Below are 20,185 nucleotides of genomic sequence, written 5' to 3' on the forward strand. Positions count from 1 at the left end.
TTAAAGTGTGTGCACTTCACCTTTCAAACTTACAGCGTATGAAATTATAATGATACTTACAGTTATTAAACCATTGTTCTCATAAATCACTACAGTGATAGTTTGTAGGTTTTTTTGTTATGTGTGTGTATGTGTGTGTTCCCCTCGGTCTCTCTCGCGCCCCACCTCCCCGCCTCCCGCCCAATCAGAGCAGAGAACGTCCATTCGGGCCTCGCGACCGTGCAGCAGCAGCAGCAGCAGCACAGAGCGGAGCGGGGAGACAGTGGGGGAGGGTCACGTGTGTACACACTGTAGGGCTCAGCAGCACTCCAGCAGTAGTAAAGTCTGTTACGGACGGCCCCTTTTCAGAACAAGCCTCGTCCGAAAAGTTGATAGGTGAAGTAAGTCTCCACCGTAACGCACTTAAACGCGTCTTTTTGCAGTTTCTGCCGCTTTTAGAGAACGAGGGAGAAGCAGAAGCGACTATTTTAGGACGTGTGTTTGTGAAATGAAACGACTGAGAAATGCCAGTGGAAATGCTCCATCCAAACCCAATGCCTCCGTAGGTTTGTCACCGAGCCAACGCTTTACGTTTCTGGTGAGTTTTACTATCTTTTGTTATTCTGGCGACCCACAGCTGAGATGTTGTTGCCTTCAAATGTCACCTCACAGTGTTGGAAAAGTGAATTTGCCCCGTTGAAGGTGACTAGATGCGAGGGTGAGGAGCTGTGCCAACAATAGCCGCAGAAATAATGGTGAAGCCGTGACAGCTATCCACGCTTTGATCTGTGCAGTCAAGTGTGATGGAGAGACACAATGTCCGCGGTAATGAAGAGAGAGATAACCACAGGCTGCTTCGTGTTTCTTCCTCCCTTGTTCAGCTGGAGCAGCTCCACAGTTTTATCGACGCGGTTATATTTGGAAAACAACACCTGAGGAGGTTTCTCACGCGATCAGCTTTCTCATGTACTGGCTGGGAAAAGTTATCAGTTCATTCAGGGATCTCTGAAGTTAAAGGGTGCTTCACTGGCAATAAGAAGTGTAGTTTTAAAGTTGTGGTGCAGTGCATGGATAATAGCTTATGTCATGTTGACATGACATGACCATGACACCTAGAGGATGTCAAAATGAGTCCATATGCAATGTTTATAACTGTAGACAGCAAAATGAATGCAGTTTTGCTCTCTGGATCAGAAAATTAGTAATATATGTCCTTAAATCCCAGGCCATCCATGACTTAATATTACTTTTTCACATGTATTTTTATGTATTCATACATAAACTATAAGATCATAACCTGCCAGAGTAATGCAGTGTTAGATTCTTCAGCTCCCACACATGCACATGAATATGTTCTCCGAGTTTTATTTTTATCCACTGGTTTCAACACAGCTTGCCATCTTTGTTTTCATAAACATCTCAACACCTTTGATAAGCTCTTAAAGGGACTATTTAATAACATATATTAACAGATGTTCCCTTTAGTTACTAATTATGTGCCAGTAATTATAGCCAGCAACAGGAGGCTGGGTAAATGTCTCTGCCAAAGTAGTTCTGTTCACCAAATAAAAATGCTCCTTGAGATTTAGGCTTTGCACTTGTTGTCGTCAACTTCATCCATGTGACTGAAGGGGACGTGGGCATGTGTGCCATGGCTTAATGGCAGTAAGCCTGCTTTGTGCTGACCATTGAACTCTGACTCTGTCGATGCCTGTCACAGTTCAACATGTTGCCGGAAAAGACGCTGAGGAGGGCTGTCTTGACTGGCAGTGACCTGTGTTTGACTACAGGCTCGTACACTAGAACTTGGTGTGAGGCAATACTGTTTTCCCAAAACAATTTGGACATCATTCATCACCCTCTGTGTAGGCATGAGAGTCAGTTAAATCATCAAAAATTTGGATCGTTTGATTTTTCTAAGATTAACCTGCCAGGACTTGTAGATTAACAGATTGACAAGAAGAAGCCAGGCAGGTGGATAATTGACCTATTTGTACAGTTTGCGTAAAAAAATCTGTAGTTTGCGAGGAACCCATACAATAACAAGTTATCTTCCCAACAAAAACAATTCCAGTGCTGTGACTCAATTCTTTGGGGACTGATGATGATTTGGGGGAAAATGTTCATAGTTACGTAAAACCCTTCTACAGGAATGGAGTCGATGGCAAGTACTTTAATCACCTCTGAGAGCTTAGTGATTTTAATTTGCAAAATGTTATTCAGCATTAGCATGCACCTGAAGTCAGATCCCTCATTAATACTCAGAGTTAATGGGCTGCTTTCCAAGAATAAAAGGCAGCTGAGAAACACACTAGAGCCAGAAAAGATTTAGGGACTTTCTTAAATGAAGCATTTACATTTTAATGGCCGTTCATACTGTAAGTAGTTCAGTTCCATGGGCAGGTACTTAAAATCATACACTGTTAATTGCCAGGAAATTCTGTGCATCAAATGGCATTGTGTTATACTTCCCCTCTGACATTATTGCACAGTCCCAGCATGTGTTTGCTGAGAAATGTGTGTCATGCAACCTTATTTCCCTTCTGTAGTATTTCTGTTGCTGCTCCACTGCACGTTGCTGCAGACGCAAGCAGCGAATCATGTGACATCACTCAGTACTTTCTGAGAAGAGCCTGTAAATTCCAGTAAGGATATATGAGGGGTGTGGGCCCAGTATGTCACACTACTCCCATCAGCCCGCGAGATCTGGCTTCAAAACTCTGAGACGTCAAGCACGTGGGCGTTACTCTTACGAGATCAGGTTTGGTGGGGCTGAAGCATGCTGAAGCACGGCCTCCCCCTCTGGGAATATTTAACTTTAACCACTTTTGACACAGAGAAGGGCAAAAAGTTCAGACAGGGCTTAGCCAAGTCTACGACTGCAGTCAAAGTCGTGCAAGAAGGATCTGACAAGAGCTAAGGCTATTCTTACTCAGCTGTGTAATTTTACGCATGGCACCTCTGCAGGAAGCGAATGGCATGAAGCCACCTTTCTCCTGGTTTTATTATCACATACTTACATGCATACTACAGTAACCAATCTGCATAAATCACTGCATAGTAATACTGCCTTAAAAGAGAGACAGACGCCACAAGTTGCTATGCCCCAGGTTGTGCACATGCTGTAATAACATCTGAAATACTGCCTGTTGTTTTGCTCATGACATCACATCTCTGACCTTCACTCAGCTGCAACATCACCTCCATCTGTAGTTTTGGCAGAATCTGGCATGGACTTCAAAATGAAATTCTCCCCATTACCCTGAATTCAAACAGACAGGTCATAGGACATTTCTCTTTCACCTCGTCTGTTTGTCCCTCAGCTGAGTGGAAAACTAGAGATTTCATTATCATGGGCTGCTGGCAAAATGTGCAGAGCTACAAGGTGCAATGACAAAACCAAAGGTTGCCCTGAGTGAGTGAATGAATGCAGACATTGCAAAGCTAGCAGTGGTTATTTACAAGCATATGGTTTGAAATACCAGGCTACAGTACCTGACTGTGTTTTTTCACTTTGCAGTGACCTGGAGGAAATGCAGAATAAATTAATGGCTCCCTAATATTGTACTAATTGGCATTTTCTTCTCCATTCATGCGGCACAACTGTAATGTCTGGCCAAATTGGTTTGGCCTATTTTTAAAAGAGTGAAATCCTGTGGGTGTGATTTTAGAAAGAAGGCCCTGATGATCCAGCATGAATAAAATATATGTACATAATAGGGGTTTAATGGTACACAGAAGTCCCAGTTCAGTGCGGGTTCGGTACAGCGAAAAATAAACTAACAAATGTTTCAGGATATGTCTCTTTCTGTTTATTTTGAACAGACAGTAGTGCAAGTGTCAAAGAAAGAATCCTCTTCCTGGGGACTTAGGTACATTTTGTCCTTTGACAACTTTTTTTTAAACTATAGAAATAAGGATAATTTAAAACACTTGCATATTAAACTGTATGAACACTGAACAAACATGTTCCCAAAAGGCAACAGGTCACAACAGGCTATAAAACTGATAAGCATCTCTGATGCTATGAAACTGAAAATGCCAAAAAATACATTGAATAATAGAAAATTAAACTTGTGCATAAGTAGGAGAGTTATAATTAGTCTCACACCTTGGCTACATTAAAACATTCAAAGAACCCAAACATTTATCATCCTGGTGATCCGCACATCTGGGTGGTGTCATCAAATGTGCGTTAGCATGTAAGATGTTTCCATTCACATCTCATATAATGATGAAAACACTTGTCTTACATGCCATGCTTTCTCTGTTGCTGTTGTAATAGACCAGGAATCTAAGGCGGGTCCAATATTTCACTTGTGCTCACCATAGTGTGACTGACTTAATGTGTGTGCTGGGCTGCTTTTAGATGTGAGGGCTCGTGCTGCTTCCCAGCATTGGACGCTTGATGGGCATGCCACTAGGCACGTAGGCTGCCTCCCCGAAGATTTCAAACCGGACCGATATAGCGGCTCGTTTGGCAACTTTCTCTTACATTACAAAAATAGTTCACTGAGATGTGTTTCTGAAAACAAGTGAGGCTAGAAATATGCAATGCAGTTGCTGAATCAGTCTGACACTAGTCAGTTGAAAAGGTTTTCTTGAGTTTCCAGAGGTGGTGATTTGCACCGGATGCCCCTGATTTTCATAAAGTTACCTAAATTCAACATTATGCAAATAAGGGGCAAATGCCCTGCCTTCGAAATGCAGCACAGTGCTACCAGATTGCATGGCACAACTGCTTACATAGATAACGAAAGGGAAGTGAGAAATGACAGATCCTGTAGACATGTACCTTGACTCGCACGCCAATTCACTTGTGCTAACCTCAGAGCCTGTTGCAGCATATGGCTAAAAGCTTCCAAAACCCCACTTATGAAGTCTGGTTCCACATAACGTGCATCCCTCTACATACCATGTATTCCACATGCAGCTGAGTGCACCGGACCGTGAGCCCCATACCATGACAGTTTGGTGCGAATACCCAAACCCTAGCACATATAATTAATTCCTGTCAAATCCGGTTGGTAAAAGTATGAAATTCCAAGGTGTCAGTGTCCACAGGTTGTCAGTTTTCATCTCTATTTCCTCATTGTTTTGTCATTGTCAAGGTCTCGTGTCAAATACTAGGCATATACCATCTATGGAGTAACAGGAGACGACGTCTTTGGAAACAAACTGTTTAAGTAATTAAACGCCAGCACACCACAAACCTGTTTGCAGAAATTTAGTTTCCCGTCAGCTCTCAGAAGCAGTAGTTCAAGCCAATGCGATAATGAAAGGCTGGCTAAAACATCTGTACATAGCAGGTGCTAATGAATGGGGACAGCCAGCCACAATACAGTGTGTCCTCTTTAACAATCACGAACTTCTCTTTAAGTCATTTTCTCCTAAAGCGATCAGAGGTTGTTGAGGGGTAAACAGACGTCTTCCAATCTACAGCACATTCAGATAAGAGCACATAATCTATGGGAGACGACCACAGCTAATTATGTACTTGTGTCAAGGCCTGTTGTAGTAAATGAGACACCCTGGCTGCTTATGTTGGAGAGCCGTGTTTACAAGAGGTCTGACCAGTGCTCCTGTCTTGGTGAAGACAGGTTGTTTTGTTAAGAGTAACTCTACACTTTCTTCCTCCTGATCCTGGTCCAGTCCAGCTCTGAGCTCCAGCCTCCACTGTAGTCTCATTACAGCCAACTGGAGTAGTATAGAGGAGGGACTGAGGCCTTGTGTGTGTATATGCGTCTGTGTCTGAGGCTTAAGGCCAAAACAGCCCCTCTGTAGTGGTGTTACGTAAGTGAACGGAAGAATGTTTCCCCTTTACTGGCATCGTTACTCATCCTCCTGAAAACAAAACTGCCTTCCTGCACTTTGTTCCATGGTATTTTGAAAGCAGAGGTTTCCAGAAAATCCTGCACAGATTAGCACCTAATTTTTTTTATGTCTAAGTTTGTCTGCTCTTCAGAGAATCCTTTGGAGTTCCTTTCCAGTTTTGGGAGTGAAGCCAGACGTGTTGAAACATAACAGCCAAATTATCACAGCGGGAATAAAATACAGTGAACTGGAGTGACTTATCACTGCACTGCACGATAGCCTTATGATCTTCCATTTCCTTGACCAAAGCGGTTTGAATAATTTATTTAAAAGGACCTGAGTTAATTATGCAAGGCAGCATTACAGAAGCTTTTTTCAAAACTCGCAGCGCTGTCAAGCTTGATCCCAAACACTCCCGACATGCGCGTGGTCGTCTTCTTTGACCTTGCCCCGAACTCCAACCCCTGCGACTCAATCCCCGCTGACCCTTCGCCAGAGCCTGCATCACATTTCACTCTTTATAAATCTACCCATCACCACGTGCCCAACCCCCAGTCAACCTGAACAGAAGGGTGCATGTGCTTAACTCCGAGCAGCAATGCCAAAAACAGTCTGTAAAGTGTCAGGCTGGAGAAGTGTTTTTCTTTATCTGGCTGCTTGACCATGTGAAAAGCACAAGGGTGGCACTGCACAGGCAGCAAAGACCCTGCATGTGACTGTGATAGAGGGAGAGAAAGAGAGGCAGAGCACCAAAGGAAAAGCTTGTAGAGGCGTCAAACACTTGCTTTGGCCAGTGTGGCTCTCAAAGAGGAGAAGTAGTGGGTTGTGAGGCCGAGCTAGCAAGTGAAACATATTGTGAGGCGTTTGTATTCAGCCAGTCAGATGCAGTGAAGTGAAATTAACAGTGTTACCCAGGGCATAATAGCTGCGCCGTGGCTGACGTGTTTTTGTGTCAAGGCCTTGTTTGCTCCTCTAGCCAGCGCAGAAACCAAGAACAGAAATTGATGAATTTTGTTCATAGAGGAAATACAGCTGAATGTGGTTTAGTTTTGGTTTTTTTGTGGTACTTCCTCAGAACTTAGCCTGACTCTTCAATTTAACACCCATTGCCAGCAACAGAGATAATTTGTTAGCTCTATTGTGATGCATCATCACTACTTCAACAATATAATTATACACGGTAGTAAGAGACCAGGCAAAACAGAGCATGCACGGACTTGGACGTAAAGTACATGCATCATACATACAGTAAAACTTACAAAATAACAATGCAATGTTTGCCTCTTTTTTTATATTTGTGCTTCAGTGTATTAACTGCCCATTTGATTGTTGTGTTTTTTGTCATCTTTTTCACTTCCTATTTGATTTAATCCCTGTTGTTAACTCCCTGTGCCATTTCTCTTTTGTCTTTCTATTTGTGTTTCCTTCTAAGTTGCCGTATTCTCCAAATAGGTTAAAGGACATGTTGAAATGTCTCATTGTAATTAGATATTAGCTTGTTAATGTGTTGCAATAAATTGTAAAGGGAGGCTTTGCCTGCGTCCCTGTTGCTATGGTTACCCATTGTAGATAAAGGCTGATACTGTGTAGTCAGTGTATTAATTTAGAACAGTGAACGCACAGTGTTACTGGAACTACTGAGTGGGTGTCCTGCTTCAGGAATTAAAGGTCCAGTGTGTAGGATTTATGGGAATATAGTGGCAGCAATGGAATATGATTAAGTTTTCTTTATTGTAAAATGATCTGAAAATAAGAATTGTCATGTTTTTACTACCTTAGAATGAGCTGTTTATCTGCATAGGGAGCAGGTCAAACAGACAAACCAAACACTGATTCTAGGATAGGGGCATTTGCGTTTTTGCATCAGCCACTATAGTTAGCAGCCCCTCTGCAACAAGCCAAACAGATTTTTAGGGTGAAACAGTTTCATTCAGTGTTTTTACATCTTAGAATATTTCGGCTCCCGGATAAAAACCTCATGAATATCTGGGTCTTAAGTTACCAGAGAGGGCTAGGGGTCCATCTGTGATAAAAGGCATTGGAGAAAAACACTGATTTGTAACATGAAACTGTTTTATTCACTGTTTTTACTGGTTTAAATCACCTTGTCCCTTTGTTTTGGAGAGGAAGAGACCTCTGTAGATGATTCAGCTCCCATTAAAAACCTCCTGAACAATGATCATTGTGGGAATTCTAACTGGGAATTCATGCTAGGTACACAGAAGTTTCAGCTGGTTGCAGTTTACATTCCTCACCACTAGGTGCCACTAAATCCTACACAGAGCATTTCAGAGCAGCCAAATCAGACTTGAGTAATCACCCAGACTGTGGTATAAACAGTAATAATATACTGTATAGTAATATACTGTACATTGTATAACATTCTGAACTTATTTTATTGTTTTACACTGAAATGAGCAACGGCTACCACATCCACATAAACTGTTTTCCACTCTATATTAAAAACATTATGAACGTACCAGTAGTTTTATTAGTTCTACCCATATTTGATTTTTGTCAATATTACTCAGCTATAATTATTACTGGTAATTGATAGCAGTCATGGCGTTTATTATCTGTTCTGCAACTAACTTGTGTCTCTCTACCTCTCTGCCTGCAGTCGGCCTGTTGAGAGACTTGGCCTGTGTCAGAGCCCAGCGATGTGGCTCTGCACGGTTTACAATGAGACGGACACCAGCGTGGACTTCCGGCTCTGCCAGGACTTTGGCCTCATCCTGTCAGTTTTCTCCCTCATCTACCTCCTGGTGTGCTTCCCGTTGGGGCTGTGCTACAACGTGCTGCTGGTCGTGGTCAACCTCTCCAACAAGGTGTCCATGACCATGCCGGATGTTTATTTCGTCAACATGGCCATCGCTGGCCTCGTGCTCAACCTGGTGGCGCCCGTGGAGCTGCTGAGCTCCACCTTCACCCGTTGGCACGCGTGGGAGTACAACAACGAGGTCTACATCACCCTGCTCATCCTCTTCAACATCTCGTCTCTGGTCATAATGTATTCCACCACGCTGCTCAGTCTGGACTACTATATAGAGCGGGCGCTGCCTCGCACGTACATGTCCAGTGTGTATAATACCAAGCATGTGTGTGGGTTCATCTGGGGCGGCGCAGTGCTCACGAGCTTCTCTTCACTGCTCTTCTATGTGTGCAACCACATCTCCACTAAGATGGTTGAGTGCTCAAAAATGCAGAACAAGGAGGCAGCGGACGCCATCATGATGTTCATCGGTTACGTGGTTCCAGCTGTGGCTGTTCTTTATGCCTTTGTGCTCATATTGCGCATCAGGAAGGAGTCTACACCTCTGGACCAGGACTCAGCTCGCTTGGACCCTTCTATCCACAGACTGCTGCTAGCCTCAGTCTGTGTACAGTTTATACTGTGGACCCCGTACTACATGACCCTGTTGGTACACACAGTAGCCGGTGCACCAGGGTACATTAGCAACGCACATTACTTACCCACATATTATTTCTTGAGATGTGTGTCCAAACTGCTGGCTTTCTCAAGCAGCTTCGCGATGCCTCTCATGTACAGGCAGATGAACAAAAACTTCTCCAACAAGCTTCAGCGGCTGCTCAGGAGGCTGCACTGCAGAGACCAGTCCTGCCCTCATGAACGCTCAACAGTGCAGCAAGTGGTGACGTGAGATCTCCCTCCTGGAAGATTACCCACAACCCTCCCACTCCCTCTTTTCAACCTCTCGGCATAGGCAGCACTTATTCCCCCCCCCCCCCCCCCCATGGAGCAAGTATCTGACTGGGCTCCCTTGCTGCTCTGGACTGTGTTAAGAGCGACGTAGCTAACTGTGGAATTTCCTGTCACCTTCCAGAACTTGATCTGATCTATCCAGTTCTGCAGTGAAAGGACAAACCAAGAAAAAAACCACTAAGTGCTGTTATATTTTTTTTTTTTTGTCACTGAGTGAAGCTCTCCACTAAGACACTTGAGCTTCTAGTTTGAGGGTGGTAAATTGGCACAATCAGCTGATAACTACCCAGTGCAGAGTTTCACACAAGTACCAATGAAATGTCTTTTAGCAAGGGACTCAACAAGCACTATACCATTGCAGTGAGTACAGCTTTCCTAATGCGAGTGTGTTTTGAGTATTCTGTTGAACGTGTTTTATCATGCATGACTGCACGGTATGCTACTAGATACAGTTTAAGTCCCAACAAGAATAATTAATAAATGGTGCAGATGCATTTGTCTAACACAAGCAGATTGACATAGCTAACTTTACTTATTAAGTGAAGCCAAGTTGTTTTGTTTCTTAAGAAAAAACTGCGGTGACCAAGACATTTGAGTGAACTGCATATCCAAAACGCTCTGCAAATTCAAAAAACACAAATGCTTGAATGGAAAACAAAAATGCAAAAACGATAATGGAAGTGAGCATCAACCAATGTGGACTGTCACTGCATTGATAGGATTCGTATTTATGTAATCTGCCATCTAATGTTATGAAGCTAGCTATGCAGTAACGTTAGCATTACACCATTTAGCTAACATAAGTCAATTAGACCAATGTAGCCTAAGCTGCAACCATATGGAGACATAGCTGTATTAAATCGGATTTATGGTAGGTCGCTGAACCCTTACTTTGAAGTGTCACTGTCAGTGTTTTTTAAATTTATGCTTCAGGTTAAATTGTTCTCCTTTGTACGTTAATCAGAGACCCTTTTCTTAAATATGAAAAGACATCGGACAACATGGCTCATTTGTGACAATCACATAGCGATAGTTATAATAGTTTGCCAGCGAACATCGTTTTACTCACTGCTCAGACAGAAAGGAACTTGCCTCTTCCATATGTGTAGGCTATAATAGTTGGCTTTTGCCAAAGTGTTGTTGCTTTTGCATTTGTGTTTCCATGTTTTTCATAATTGCAATGCATTCGCCAGTTTGTTCAAAACATCTCAGCTACCATAAAATACTCCACAACCCTGCATTGATAGATGGATGATTGGTGCTGGTATATCAACAGCCCACCAGAGTTAATCAACGTGCATTGTTTGTCATTTTGCGCTGCGGGTTAACATCACCGTTTACTGCCCTCAAACTAGAAGCCTTAATCACTTGAATGAGAAGACAGCTCTACCTTTCCGGAGCTGAATATTGCTTTTACGTAAATATGCTGAACATGATTCCTCATCATCAGAGTAAATAATCTTCACATTGTAAAGGTTGAACACAATATAAATGGTCTCTTAATTTCAAAAGCTATCTTCTGTCTCGACACCAGTGCTACCCCATAGCTAGACGTAGGTACTGGTGCGAAGAGATGTTTTCATTTCAGTTTAATAAATTGAGTAGTGAGGCATAAAGAGATTATCCCTACATATGTCAAGCTCCACAATAAATACCATATTTAATATACATCCACACCACTTTGAAGTCACACAGAACTACATCAACAGACAGACATAACCGGTATACCTCTTGTTTTCTGCTGAAATCACCTGCTGAACATAAGCAGTTCAACTCAACTCATTAAAAATCAGCTCATTCATTTGAGCAGAGAGCCTCAGCCCAGTGTGTGATTGATTAAGGAATTATGCATGGAGAGCTTCACGTAGGGTCAGCGAAGTCCCCACGGCGTCACAGCAAAGGCCCTGAGAAGGTGGCATGTACATTCCCTGAATTGTATGAGAGGTCGGAAGGTTTGTCCAGTTGAATCATGAAGCCAGACTGGGTCGCTGTAGAGGCACTATAAAAAACCTTCACAAATCATAAAACGACTCGTCTGCCGAGCACCTGCAATCAGTGTGTTTGTCGCAGATTTTTGAACTGTAATGCTGCTCAGATCCAGTCAGGTCATCTGCACATCATTGGTGAAGCTGCTTTGCTTTCTTGCCTGCCACTTAGTGAAACGTGAACAGACTTATAGCGATGAACCCCAGTTATAAAATGAAAAATATATGAAAAAAAACAACTTGTTTTTGCATGAGGTCTGTTGCATCACTGCATTAGTTTAGTTATTTATTAGCTTTTTTGAATTAGAGGGCCAGTTTTTTTAATCATCCTGTGAACAGATACAGCGGCAGGGTGGGGCGTTCACTTGAAGAGAAGCAGATGGCGGGCACACTGTTATATTCTAATCACAGACAACAATAAATAACTCACTTATATTTGTAGACAGTTTTATTTTACACCTTTGAATAATTATGCTAAAATCTTTGGACTAATTCCACAAGTGTGTTTGGCTCTCACTCGATTGCCAGATGTTGTAACACAGATTTAACGCATTTCATACATTATGAATATTGAGATTATAACATTTTGTGACTAGTAATATTTACATATTTTACATCTACAATTAAGGTATGAATCTGTGTCCAAATTTTTGCTGCACAGCCCCACCCCTGTTGCGTGTGTCTACAATCAGTCAGCGAGAAGTACTGTTTATTTTCAACCGAGGCTGTGTGTTTACATTATGTGCTACAGTATGTGCTGCCCCATTTAAAAAAAAAAAAGGCTATCGTGACACAGTTAATGATTATTTGAACTCAGTTCAAAGTCCCAGTGCTTACTGTTCATTTAGGACTGGAAGGCAAACAGACAGTCAGATAATAAGCGGTTTGAATCAAAGCTTGTGACGGTCTGATGGAAGAAATGAAGCAACATTTGTAAAGGTGGTGTCCATTTTTTGCTCTAGATTGATGCCCTTGTGTCTATTTAAATATTTTACCAAACTTGAGCCATCATTTAATGAGTGACACTTGAATTATAATCAATAGAATTCAATGTTTCCCAGTTTTCTGATTATGTGACAGTTGGACATGTTCGCATCAGTATTTTTATGCGGTTAATCTGGTTAGAACTGATGTCAACTTTGATTTGATTTTATTAATTTTGTGAAGAGGCAACAACCAAACTCAAAACTTGTTATTTTGATCAATTAAAAAAAATGTTTAGACGATTTAAGATTTGAATTGGCCTCAAACCACACAGAGAATTGTGCTGGGAAATTGGAGTTATGACCGTCTAACTTTACAATGTTGCTGCAGCGCCACCTGTGGCAAGATAACATAGTTGATTGTGCCATCTAAATTTGGTTGCAGTTACTCCAAGCATGCCTCACTTTTAACACCCAAGTCCAATTAGTTTTCTGGAAAGGTTCAAGGTGCGTTCGTAAATCCAATCTGATCCACACTAAAATGTGAGCCCTGTGGTTAAATGAAAATTAAAAGCACCCAGAGTGTGCTCTGCCACTCTTGAGAATGCAGCACTCTGGATAACCGAATGGTTCTTTCCAACAGCGCTGAGCCTAAATTAAACTGAAATCCAGCCTTTTTTTATTTTAATATCTTGCTAAGTATGAGACCGGACCTAAAACAAACTCCTGGGCAGAGGTAATAATTAGCAATCACCACAAATGGACCGACTGCATGATGCACACCACCGGCAAATAAAGCTTGATCAAACTGGGCTCTGAATCACACCCTGGCTCAGATTACCGCTCAGGTCTGAGTTTCGTTTATTATTTCAGAGGGGCCATAATCTCCGATCAGTACGAAGACATGTGAGTGATAATCAGTGAGTTCAGACAGACCAAACACCCTGCAAAGTTCTCGTGTGTCGAATGTATGCTGATGCATTTTTAGCTATTTGAACGGCAAAACCTCAGAAGTCCAGATGAATCCACTTTCAGATGTGATGCTTTTGTGACTGTGTATGCAAGTGTATATGTATAATACAGAATAATGTGTATATATTGTATGTTGAGAGATTTACAGGAAGATACCATGCTCTTTCAAAAACACAATTATTTTCTGAGAGATATATTTAGATTCTGTAAGTAATCTACTCTATTGTCAACTGAGTCCAAGACTGATTAAACAATAAACTAACATGGATGTGACCACTCCTTCTTATCTCAATGAAATCTGACAATACTTAGGATGAAAATATGTTGAAACATCTGCTGTGCACTCTGTTGTTCAAAGGCTGTTTGGTGTGATTAATGCCAAATGTCTTTGAAACTGGTGCTTTGTTCCTAAAAAACTGTTCCTTGAAATTGAAAAATACTGTTCTTTGCTTATTTGAAAAACACCAGTTGCTTGACTCAAGTTTTGCTTTTATCTACAACTTGAGTGTGCATGAAAACATTTATTGTTAATTCTAGTTCTTCAACCCTGTGATCAAGTCGGGATGATGGGCAGGTTGCGGAGGTCAATCCCTCCCTACCTCCCTCTGAGCTGCAGCAACAGTCGGAGCGACGAGGGATGCCGCAGCTCTCCTCCTGCTCGCCACACCGCTAACAGCAGATTGCTTGTGGCGAGACCCTTTAACCACGCCACTCTGTGGAAAATAGCAGCGTTCCAGGCATTCTGGGAATTGTTTTGTCTTCTGTGGGTCTGACAGTCCAATACTGCTGCCATTCTCTATGAAAACAATGTTGTGTAGGCTACATCTCATATCAGTGCTGCAGACTCAGAGTGCATGCAAGTACGAGCTGGGTTACAAACGGAAAGTGCTGCAACAGGAAGCTAGCAGGGTGAGATGATTAAGTGATAGAGCAATGTGTGAAAATCTGACTTTATAATGAGATGGGTTACAATTAAAGCTCAACAGACTGAGTTAAGATGCCATATTGCAGGGAGGAGTAATAATCCATCAGCTGTTGCTGCTATTAGAGACAGCCCGGGCAACAGGAACATTTGATTGCACAATAGTGTATATTTTCAGCGTCTTAAGAGCCAAAACACAGAGCAAACATAAGAGGTCCAGCAGACGGAGGGGGGAGGAGGTCTTGAATTATATGTACTGCATCTGGAAATGATATGATAATGTAGTGAACTGAACATGGTTGTCATGGTTGCCATTTCCCTTTCCTCTGAGGACCGGAGTTTCACGGGGCTGCACTTCTGTTAGCTCGAGCAAACAACACAAAGAGTACAAAACATCAGTGACTCAGTGTGTTTATGTGCTTCTTTTCATCTTAAAAGCAGGAAGCTAATGACACAGCAGAGTCTGACTTATCTATGTTAAACAGCTGGGAAAAACTATGACATCATTAGTCTGTATACACTGTTTACAAGAGGCAGCATACAGTAGGTCTTCTAGCTAGCAAAAGGGTAATCGACCTATAGAGCACCAGGGTGTTTCCTGGTGGGGAACAGTTGCCAGGCAACAAGAAGTGGAGACTCCAGAGGCTGTTTCACTGTTTCCAGCAGGAAAAATACATATTTTATATTTTCCTTGGTTTCCAGTCTTTGTGCTGAGCTAAGCTAGCTAGCTTCCTGCAGTAGCCTTATATTCAACAGATATAAATGGTATCAGTAATCTCATTTCCCCCATAAAGTCAGATAATATTTTAACTTTCAAGAACATAAAAGATATGTGGTTTAGATTGTTTGTTAAAGGGACAGTTCACCCCCAAAATCAAAAATACATATGTTCCCTCTTACCTGTAGTTCTATTTTAAATCCAGATTGTATTGGTGTGGGTCGCCGCGTGTTGGAGATATCAGCCAAGGAGATGTCTGCCTTCTCTCCAGTATAATGGAACTAGATGGCACTTGGCTTGTGATGCTCAAAGCACCAAAAAATACATCTGAAAAACCGAACACTGATTCATCAGTTAGGACTTAGTGTTACAATCCCTGGAGTTTCAGCACACTTAGTGTCAGAGCATAGGTGTTACGGCCGTGCCCACCCGGCAGATCAACCCCCCCAGCACCTCAACATCATCGGGTGTTTCGGCCTTCATCACAAGACGCCCTCCGTTGAGGCAGGCCCACCACAGGCTGATCAGGTCTTGGTGTATGTCAGTAGTTTGGTGACTTCCTGGTCGCCCAGGGGCCCAGACAGGATCCTTTCTCTTCAGCCATAGCCGATAACTGCACCTCTCAGCTGTAATGACCAGATACTTAAACCACTTTCCTCTGGGCCTGCCCATTAATCCCGATTTTCTCAAGGAGCCTAGTGGTGGATCTAGCAGCGAAGCCTCTGCAGCCCACCTCTATCGGCAGCTCCCCAGTTTTCCAGCCTCTAGTTGCCGCTTCAGTTACGAGGTCAGCGTAGCGCAATCTCTTGCATTCAAACACCCCCTCCATGGCATTCTTCCAAGGGACAGTTCGTTGTATGAACTTCCAGAAATCATGACCCTGTTACTCAAGATAATCCACAGGCCTTGTTGTGAGCAGTTTCATGTAGGAACTATTTTCTTTCGACCAAACTACGCCTGCCAACCGTATCACTATGCAGAAGGAAGTGTGCATCTGCTCATGAATGAGAGGCTTGTGCTCGTGACAGCTCAAGATGTAAACATGTCCTCCTTGGCTGAGCTGTAACTAGCTTAGTGGTACTAAGTGAGCTAGCAGTAGATGCATGCTTTCTTCTGATACAGTTGGCAGGTGTAGTTCAGTAGTAAGAAAATTGTTCCTACATGAAATCTCTATGACCGATATCTCCAACACTGGACAACTCACACCCTCTATGCTCACACCCAAGGAATCTAGATTGGTAAATAGCGCTACAGGTAAGAGAGAAAATGTGTGTTTTTGATTTTGGGGTGAACTATCCCTTTAATAGTAAACTGTGTATAAAAGTAAAGGTTTTGCATTGTTTTCCTGAGGTTGCTCTGAGTCGAAGAAATGTACCAGGAAAAGCTCTTAACTGTGCGAGCATCTGTCTGGGAATGGAGGTAAAGCTGACGGAGCACAGTTTTTAATGTGCTACATTAGTCTTAATGTTGTTTTTCTCCTTCAGAGGTTGAGCCAGACCAAAAGTATGAGAGTCAACTTAAGCCCAACATACAGCATTGAACATCAGACCACCTATGTAGCCAGAACATTTGGCTTGTGGCTTCAAATGTTTTATCTGGCTGTCAACCAGATTTCACACACACACACACACTCAGACCACCGTTGTTTTTCTTAATGTGGGTCAAATTGGGCTGCAGAATGTAAAGACGAGAACGAGGCGAGACAGGTTACAGTTAGTGTTTTAGAAATCTGTCTCACACTGTGATCCAGGGTGTCAGAGAGAATAAAAGCCTTGAAAGAGGAAGAGAGTAAAAGTGCCAGACCCCTAGAGAATGAATAATATTTGAGTGATAATGGAAAATGCAAATAGAATAGGTTGGAAATTTTGAGAGTTCACACTGGAAAGAGACTTGGGGGAATGATTCAATGCAAATAAGATATAGGGAGATCAAATAGAAAAGATCTCATCATGGTTTTGATCCCAAGCTGGATTTAACCAAAGGCTAATAACACAGATAAAACAGGTACAACATATTGAACATATTACTGCCCTGCATCTTAAACATACTGAACAGCTATTTCCCCAGTGTTGCTCCACCATATGGATCCTACAGAACAAAGCAGAGACTTCAGGAAGTAGCCTCCATCTTTGATCCACCACATCACTTCAGCTCTGGGGAGACAAGTGGACCAGGGCAGATGCTTTAAAAACAACCCACCCTTTCTCCCCTGCCAGTTCTGTTTTCCTTTTTTCTTTGCTTTTCCTCTTCAGAAATGGGAGAATTAAAAAAAAAAAAATACACTAACAATAAAATTCCAGCATCAGCTAAATATCAAACATGGCCCTTGAAGCAGTGCAGAGGAGCTGGACTGCGCAGGATGTTCCACTCAGAGGTTGTGGTTGTGGCTGAGGGAGATGTTGGATGGAGCCAGAAGCACATCAGACTGGTAAGTGGAGGCAGATGATGGTGTTGTACCCTGCCCTCCTCCTACTCCAGACCTCCCACTTTCACTTCCCCCCAACCACAAGTAGTTAAACCCCACAACTTCCCATTAACAGCGTTGGTAATGTTGTCTTGTTGATTAGATGTCAATGGGTGGGAGGTATTGTTTTTTTTTGTTTGTTTGTTTGTTTTTTCATGGGGATAGCAACTTTTCATACCAAAAAAAAAAAAAAGTTATCATAATAATTTGTTGTCACAGTTCTAGTGTGATTTCGTGGTTATCATAATAAAAACCAAGGCCAAAACAAATGTTGGATTCCCCTCGCAATTCACCGTATAATTCAATTATTTAGCCTTCAGTCACTCCATCAGTCATCTCTCTCAGTCAGCCAGGGCTTGTGCAGGGATGTTCACATTTTCCTCACCTTGCCAATTCACAGTTTATGCCAGTGGGCCACCCAGTGGACATAAAGAGGAAGTGCATCCTCTCCAACCATCAGCAAATAAATCCAGTTAAAAAGGTCACAAAGGAAGTAGCATGTAAATCCATAGAGATCACGGCCAGTCTAGAAGGCAGGAGATGATGTGCTCACTTTTTTTTAGCCTTGTACCTGCCAGAAAACAACATAAAACAGACCAATCTGTCGCCATAAATTTTGCTGCAACACAGCTTGCTGTTTCTTCAAGTGATTTATATCACCCCTTCACATCATCATCATGCATAATTTCACCCATTATTAGCACATGCAAGATCCTTTTTCTGGAAGTACATTTTCCAGATGTGGTTCACTGTTTGGTTAACTTGACGTTACCTTAATTAATCAGTTCCTTGGAAGGGATTCAAGTCCATGGAAATCCTGGAATTAGTCGGTGTCACAGCTCCTCTTTTTGGCCTGCTTTGTGTCTTTAGGTAGGTTATGACATATGTACAGTTTAGTTGACTGTTAAATCTATGTCTAAGATCCATGTTCCCAGTCTTACCTGCTTTGCTTGAGAACTGCATTTGACTAATACTCACTTCATTAACTTGGTCTCATTTCACACCATCACTTTTCATTGAAATATGCACACTCTCCTCCTTTTCTTCCCTCTTCTCTTTGAGTCTCCAGCACCTTTCCACTAGACTGACCAACACATCCCCACTTTCCCCTTATCTATGTGAAGTCATGCGGACCGAATAACTGAGATTTCAGGTAGCTGAGAGAAAATCACACAAATCTGGCTCGCTGGGTGACCCCGGAGCTCTCGTCTCTCTTCATCTCAGCTGCTGAATCGACTCTCCACCATGACTAAAACCCTCTCCTTCTAACCCACTGCCACATTTCTCAATGCCCCCTCTCCTGTCAAAAACCCAAACTTGTTTGTGCCATCAGGGCCACCAGCTGCCACACTGACCCTGCCCGCTCCTTCACACCATCACTGCTGCTCTGCCGCGCCATTTCTTGATTACCAAAATCAGCTTCTCCAAGACACGAGGCGGTGCGCCATCTGCACTCTAATCATCAAGAGGTACCTCACCTCTCCAAGATGAAGCCGGCGCTTGACCCATCTGTCAGATGATGCCTTCATCGTCTCACACTTAAGCATGATTTCAACTATCATGAGCCCAACTATGCTACGGCAGAGACTGTGATCCTTTAGGTCATTAAATCTCTCCACATAGAACAGTTTTCTCACTTCGCCCTCAGTCCTGTTTGGCTTTCTTTATCATATCTTCAGCATTATGAGTCCCCAGATGTGTCTTGGCCTTGCTTACTGGAGAGCTATACACAGGAGTATATACATTCTTGTGTTACCTGACTACCAGGAGAGCATTAAGAGCAATAAAACCGGACTGGACTGGATACGGCCAAGACATCAACTAGCTCAGTGGCAAACACTTTGGGAAAAGACTGCCCAGTCCCAGTGATGAAACATGACTTTTTTCTCCATGCAGATATTCGGACTGTTGGCACACTTGTGAAATGAGTAGTAGCACTGGCACGGTATTGACAGTTTAAGTAGACCGCCTTACTGCAAGGGTGCACTGAATATATGAAGAAGCAAGTAGAGTCAGTTTTGTAGAAGTGAATTGGAGTCGTCTGCCTGAACTAACTGACAGGCATCACTTGACTGAAACTTTTCAAAAGCTGTCTCTGTAATCTGTAAATGCTAAATTGTTTGTACCATCGTATCACCGTACCATGAACCCTGTCCATCATATTCCAAGTTTCAGGTGTGGACCTTAAGAGTGCTGCTGTGACCTGCCCTGTCGTCAAACTCCTCGAATGCACTTACTCCACTGGCTCTCTGTTGTTGTTGTTGTTTGTGTCACATTCAAAGCCCTGGAGCTAGTGCACAGCGCTGCCAAAGGAGCTGCAACCCCAAACCTCTAGGCAATGATCCAGCCTTGGCCTTGACTTCACTCTGCCCTCCGGGCTGTCTATGGATGAAGTGACCTTATCACCATGTGAAGACCTCAGAGTCATATTCTGTCTTTTGGAGGCAGACTGACAATCATAGTTAGATACCTCTTTTTTTGAGTGATTTCATTTAATTTTATATGATATAAATTTTATTCTATTTTATTTTGTTATTATTTTTATTTTTATTTTATTGACACACACACACACAAGACTTCAAAAAAATCCAAATAATAAATCTAAAAAATAAGAAATATGTCAGAAGAGGTCAGGAAGATCAGGAAGACCTCCCCTCAACTTAAAAAAAAAAACAACAAGTGCA

The 20,185-nt window shown here is 42.5% G+C and overlaps 1 protein-coding gene across 1 annotated transcript; it reads left to right on the forward strand.

The window, feature by feature from the left end:
- Positions 1-218: 218 nt before the first annotated feature.
- On the forward strand, positions 219-13,661 carry gpr146 (G protein-coupled receptor 146). Its single transcript, XM_049561229.1, has 2 exons — positions 219-577; positions 8,414-13,661. The coding sequence occupies exon 2, from the start codon at positions 8,454-8,456 to the stop codon at positions 9,453-9,455; it is 1,002 nt and encodes a 333-aa protein (XP_049417186.1). The 5' UTR covers positions 219-577; positions 8,414-8,453; the 3' UTR covers positions 9,456-13,661.
- The last annotated feature ends 6,524 nt before the right edge of the window (positions 13,662-20,185 follow it).

The sequence above is a fragment of the Epinephelus fuscoguttatus genome, linkage group LG19 (assembly GCF_011397635.1).
Source record: "Epinephelus fuscoguttatus linkage group LG19, E.fuscoguttatus.final_Chr_v1".
Taxonomy (NCBI): Eukaryota; Metazoa; Chordata; class Actinopteri; order Perciformes; family Serranidae; genus Epinephelus; species Epinephelus fuscoguttatus.

Excerpts from the sequence above, each read along its gene's own strand:
- gpr146 (XM_049561229.1), top strand. The coding sequence starts at position 8,454 with ATGTGGCTCTGCACGGTTTACAATGAGACGGACACCAGCGTGGACTTC.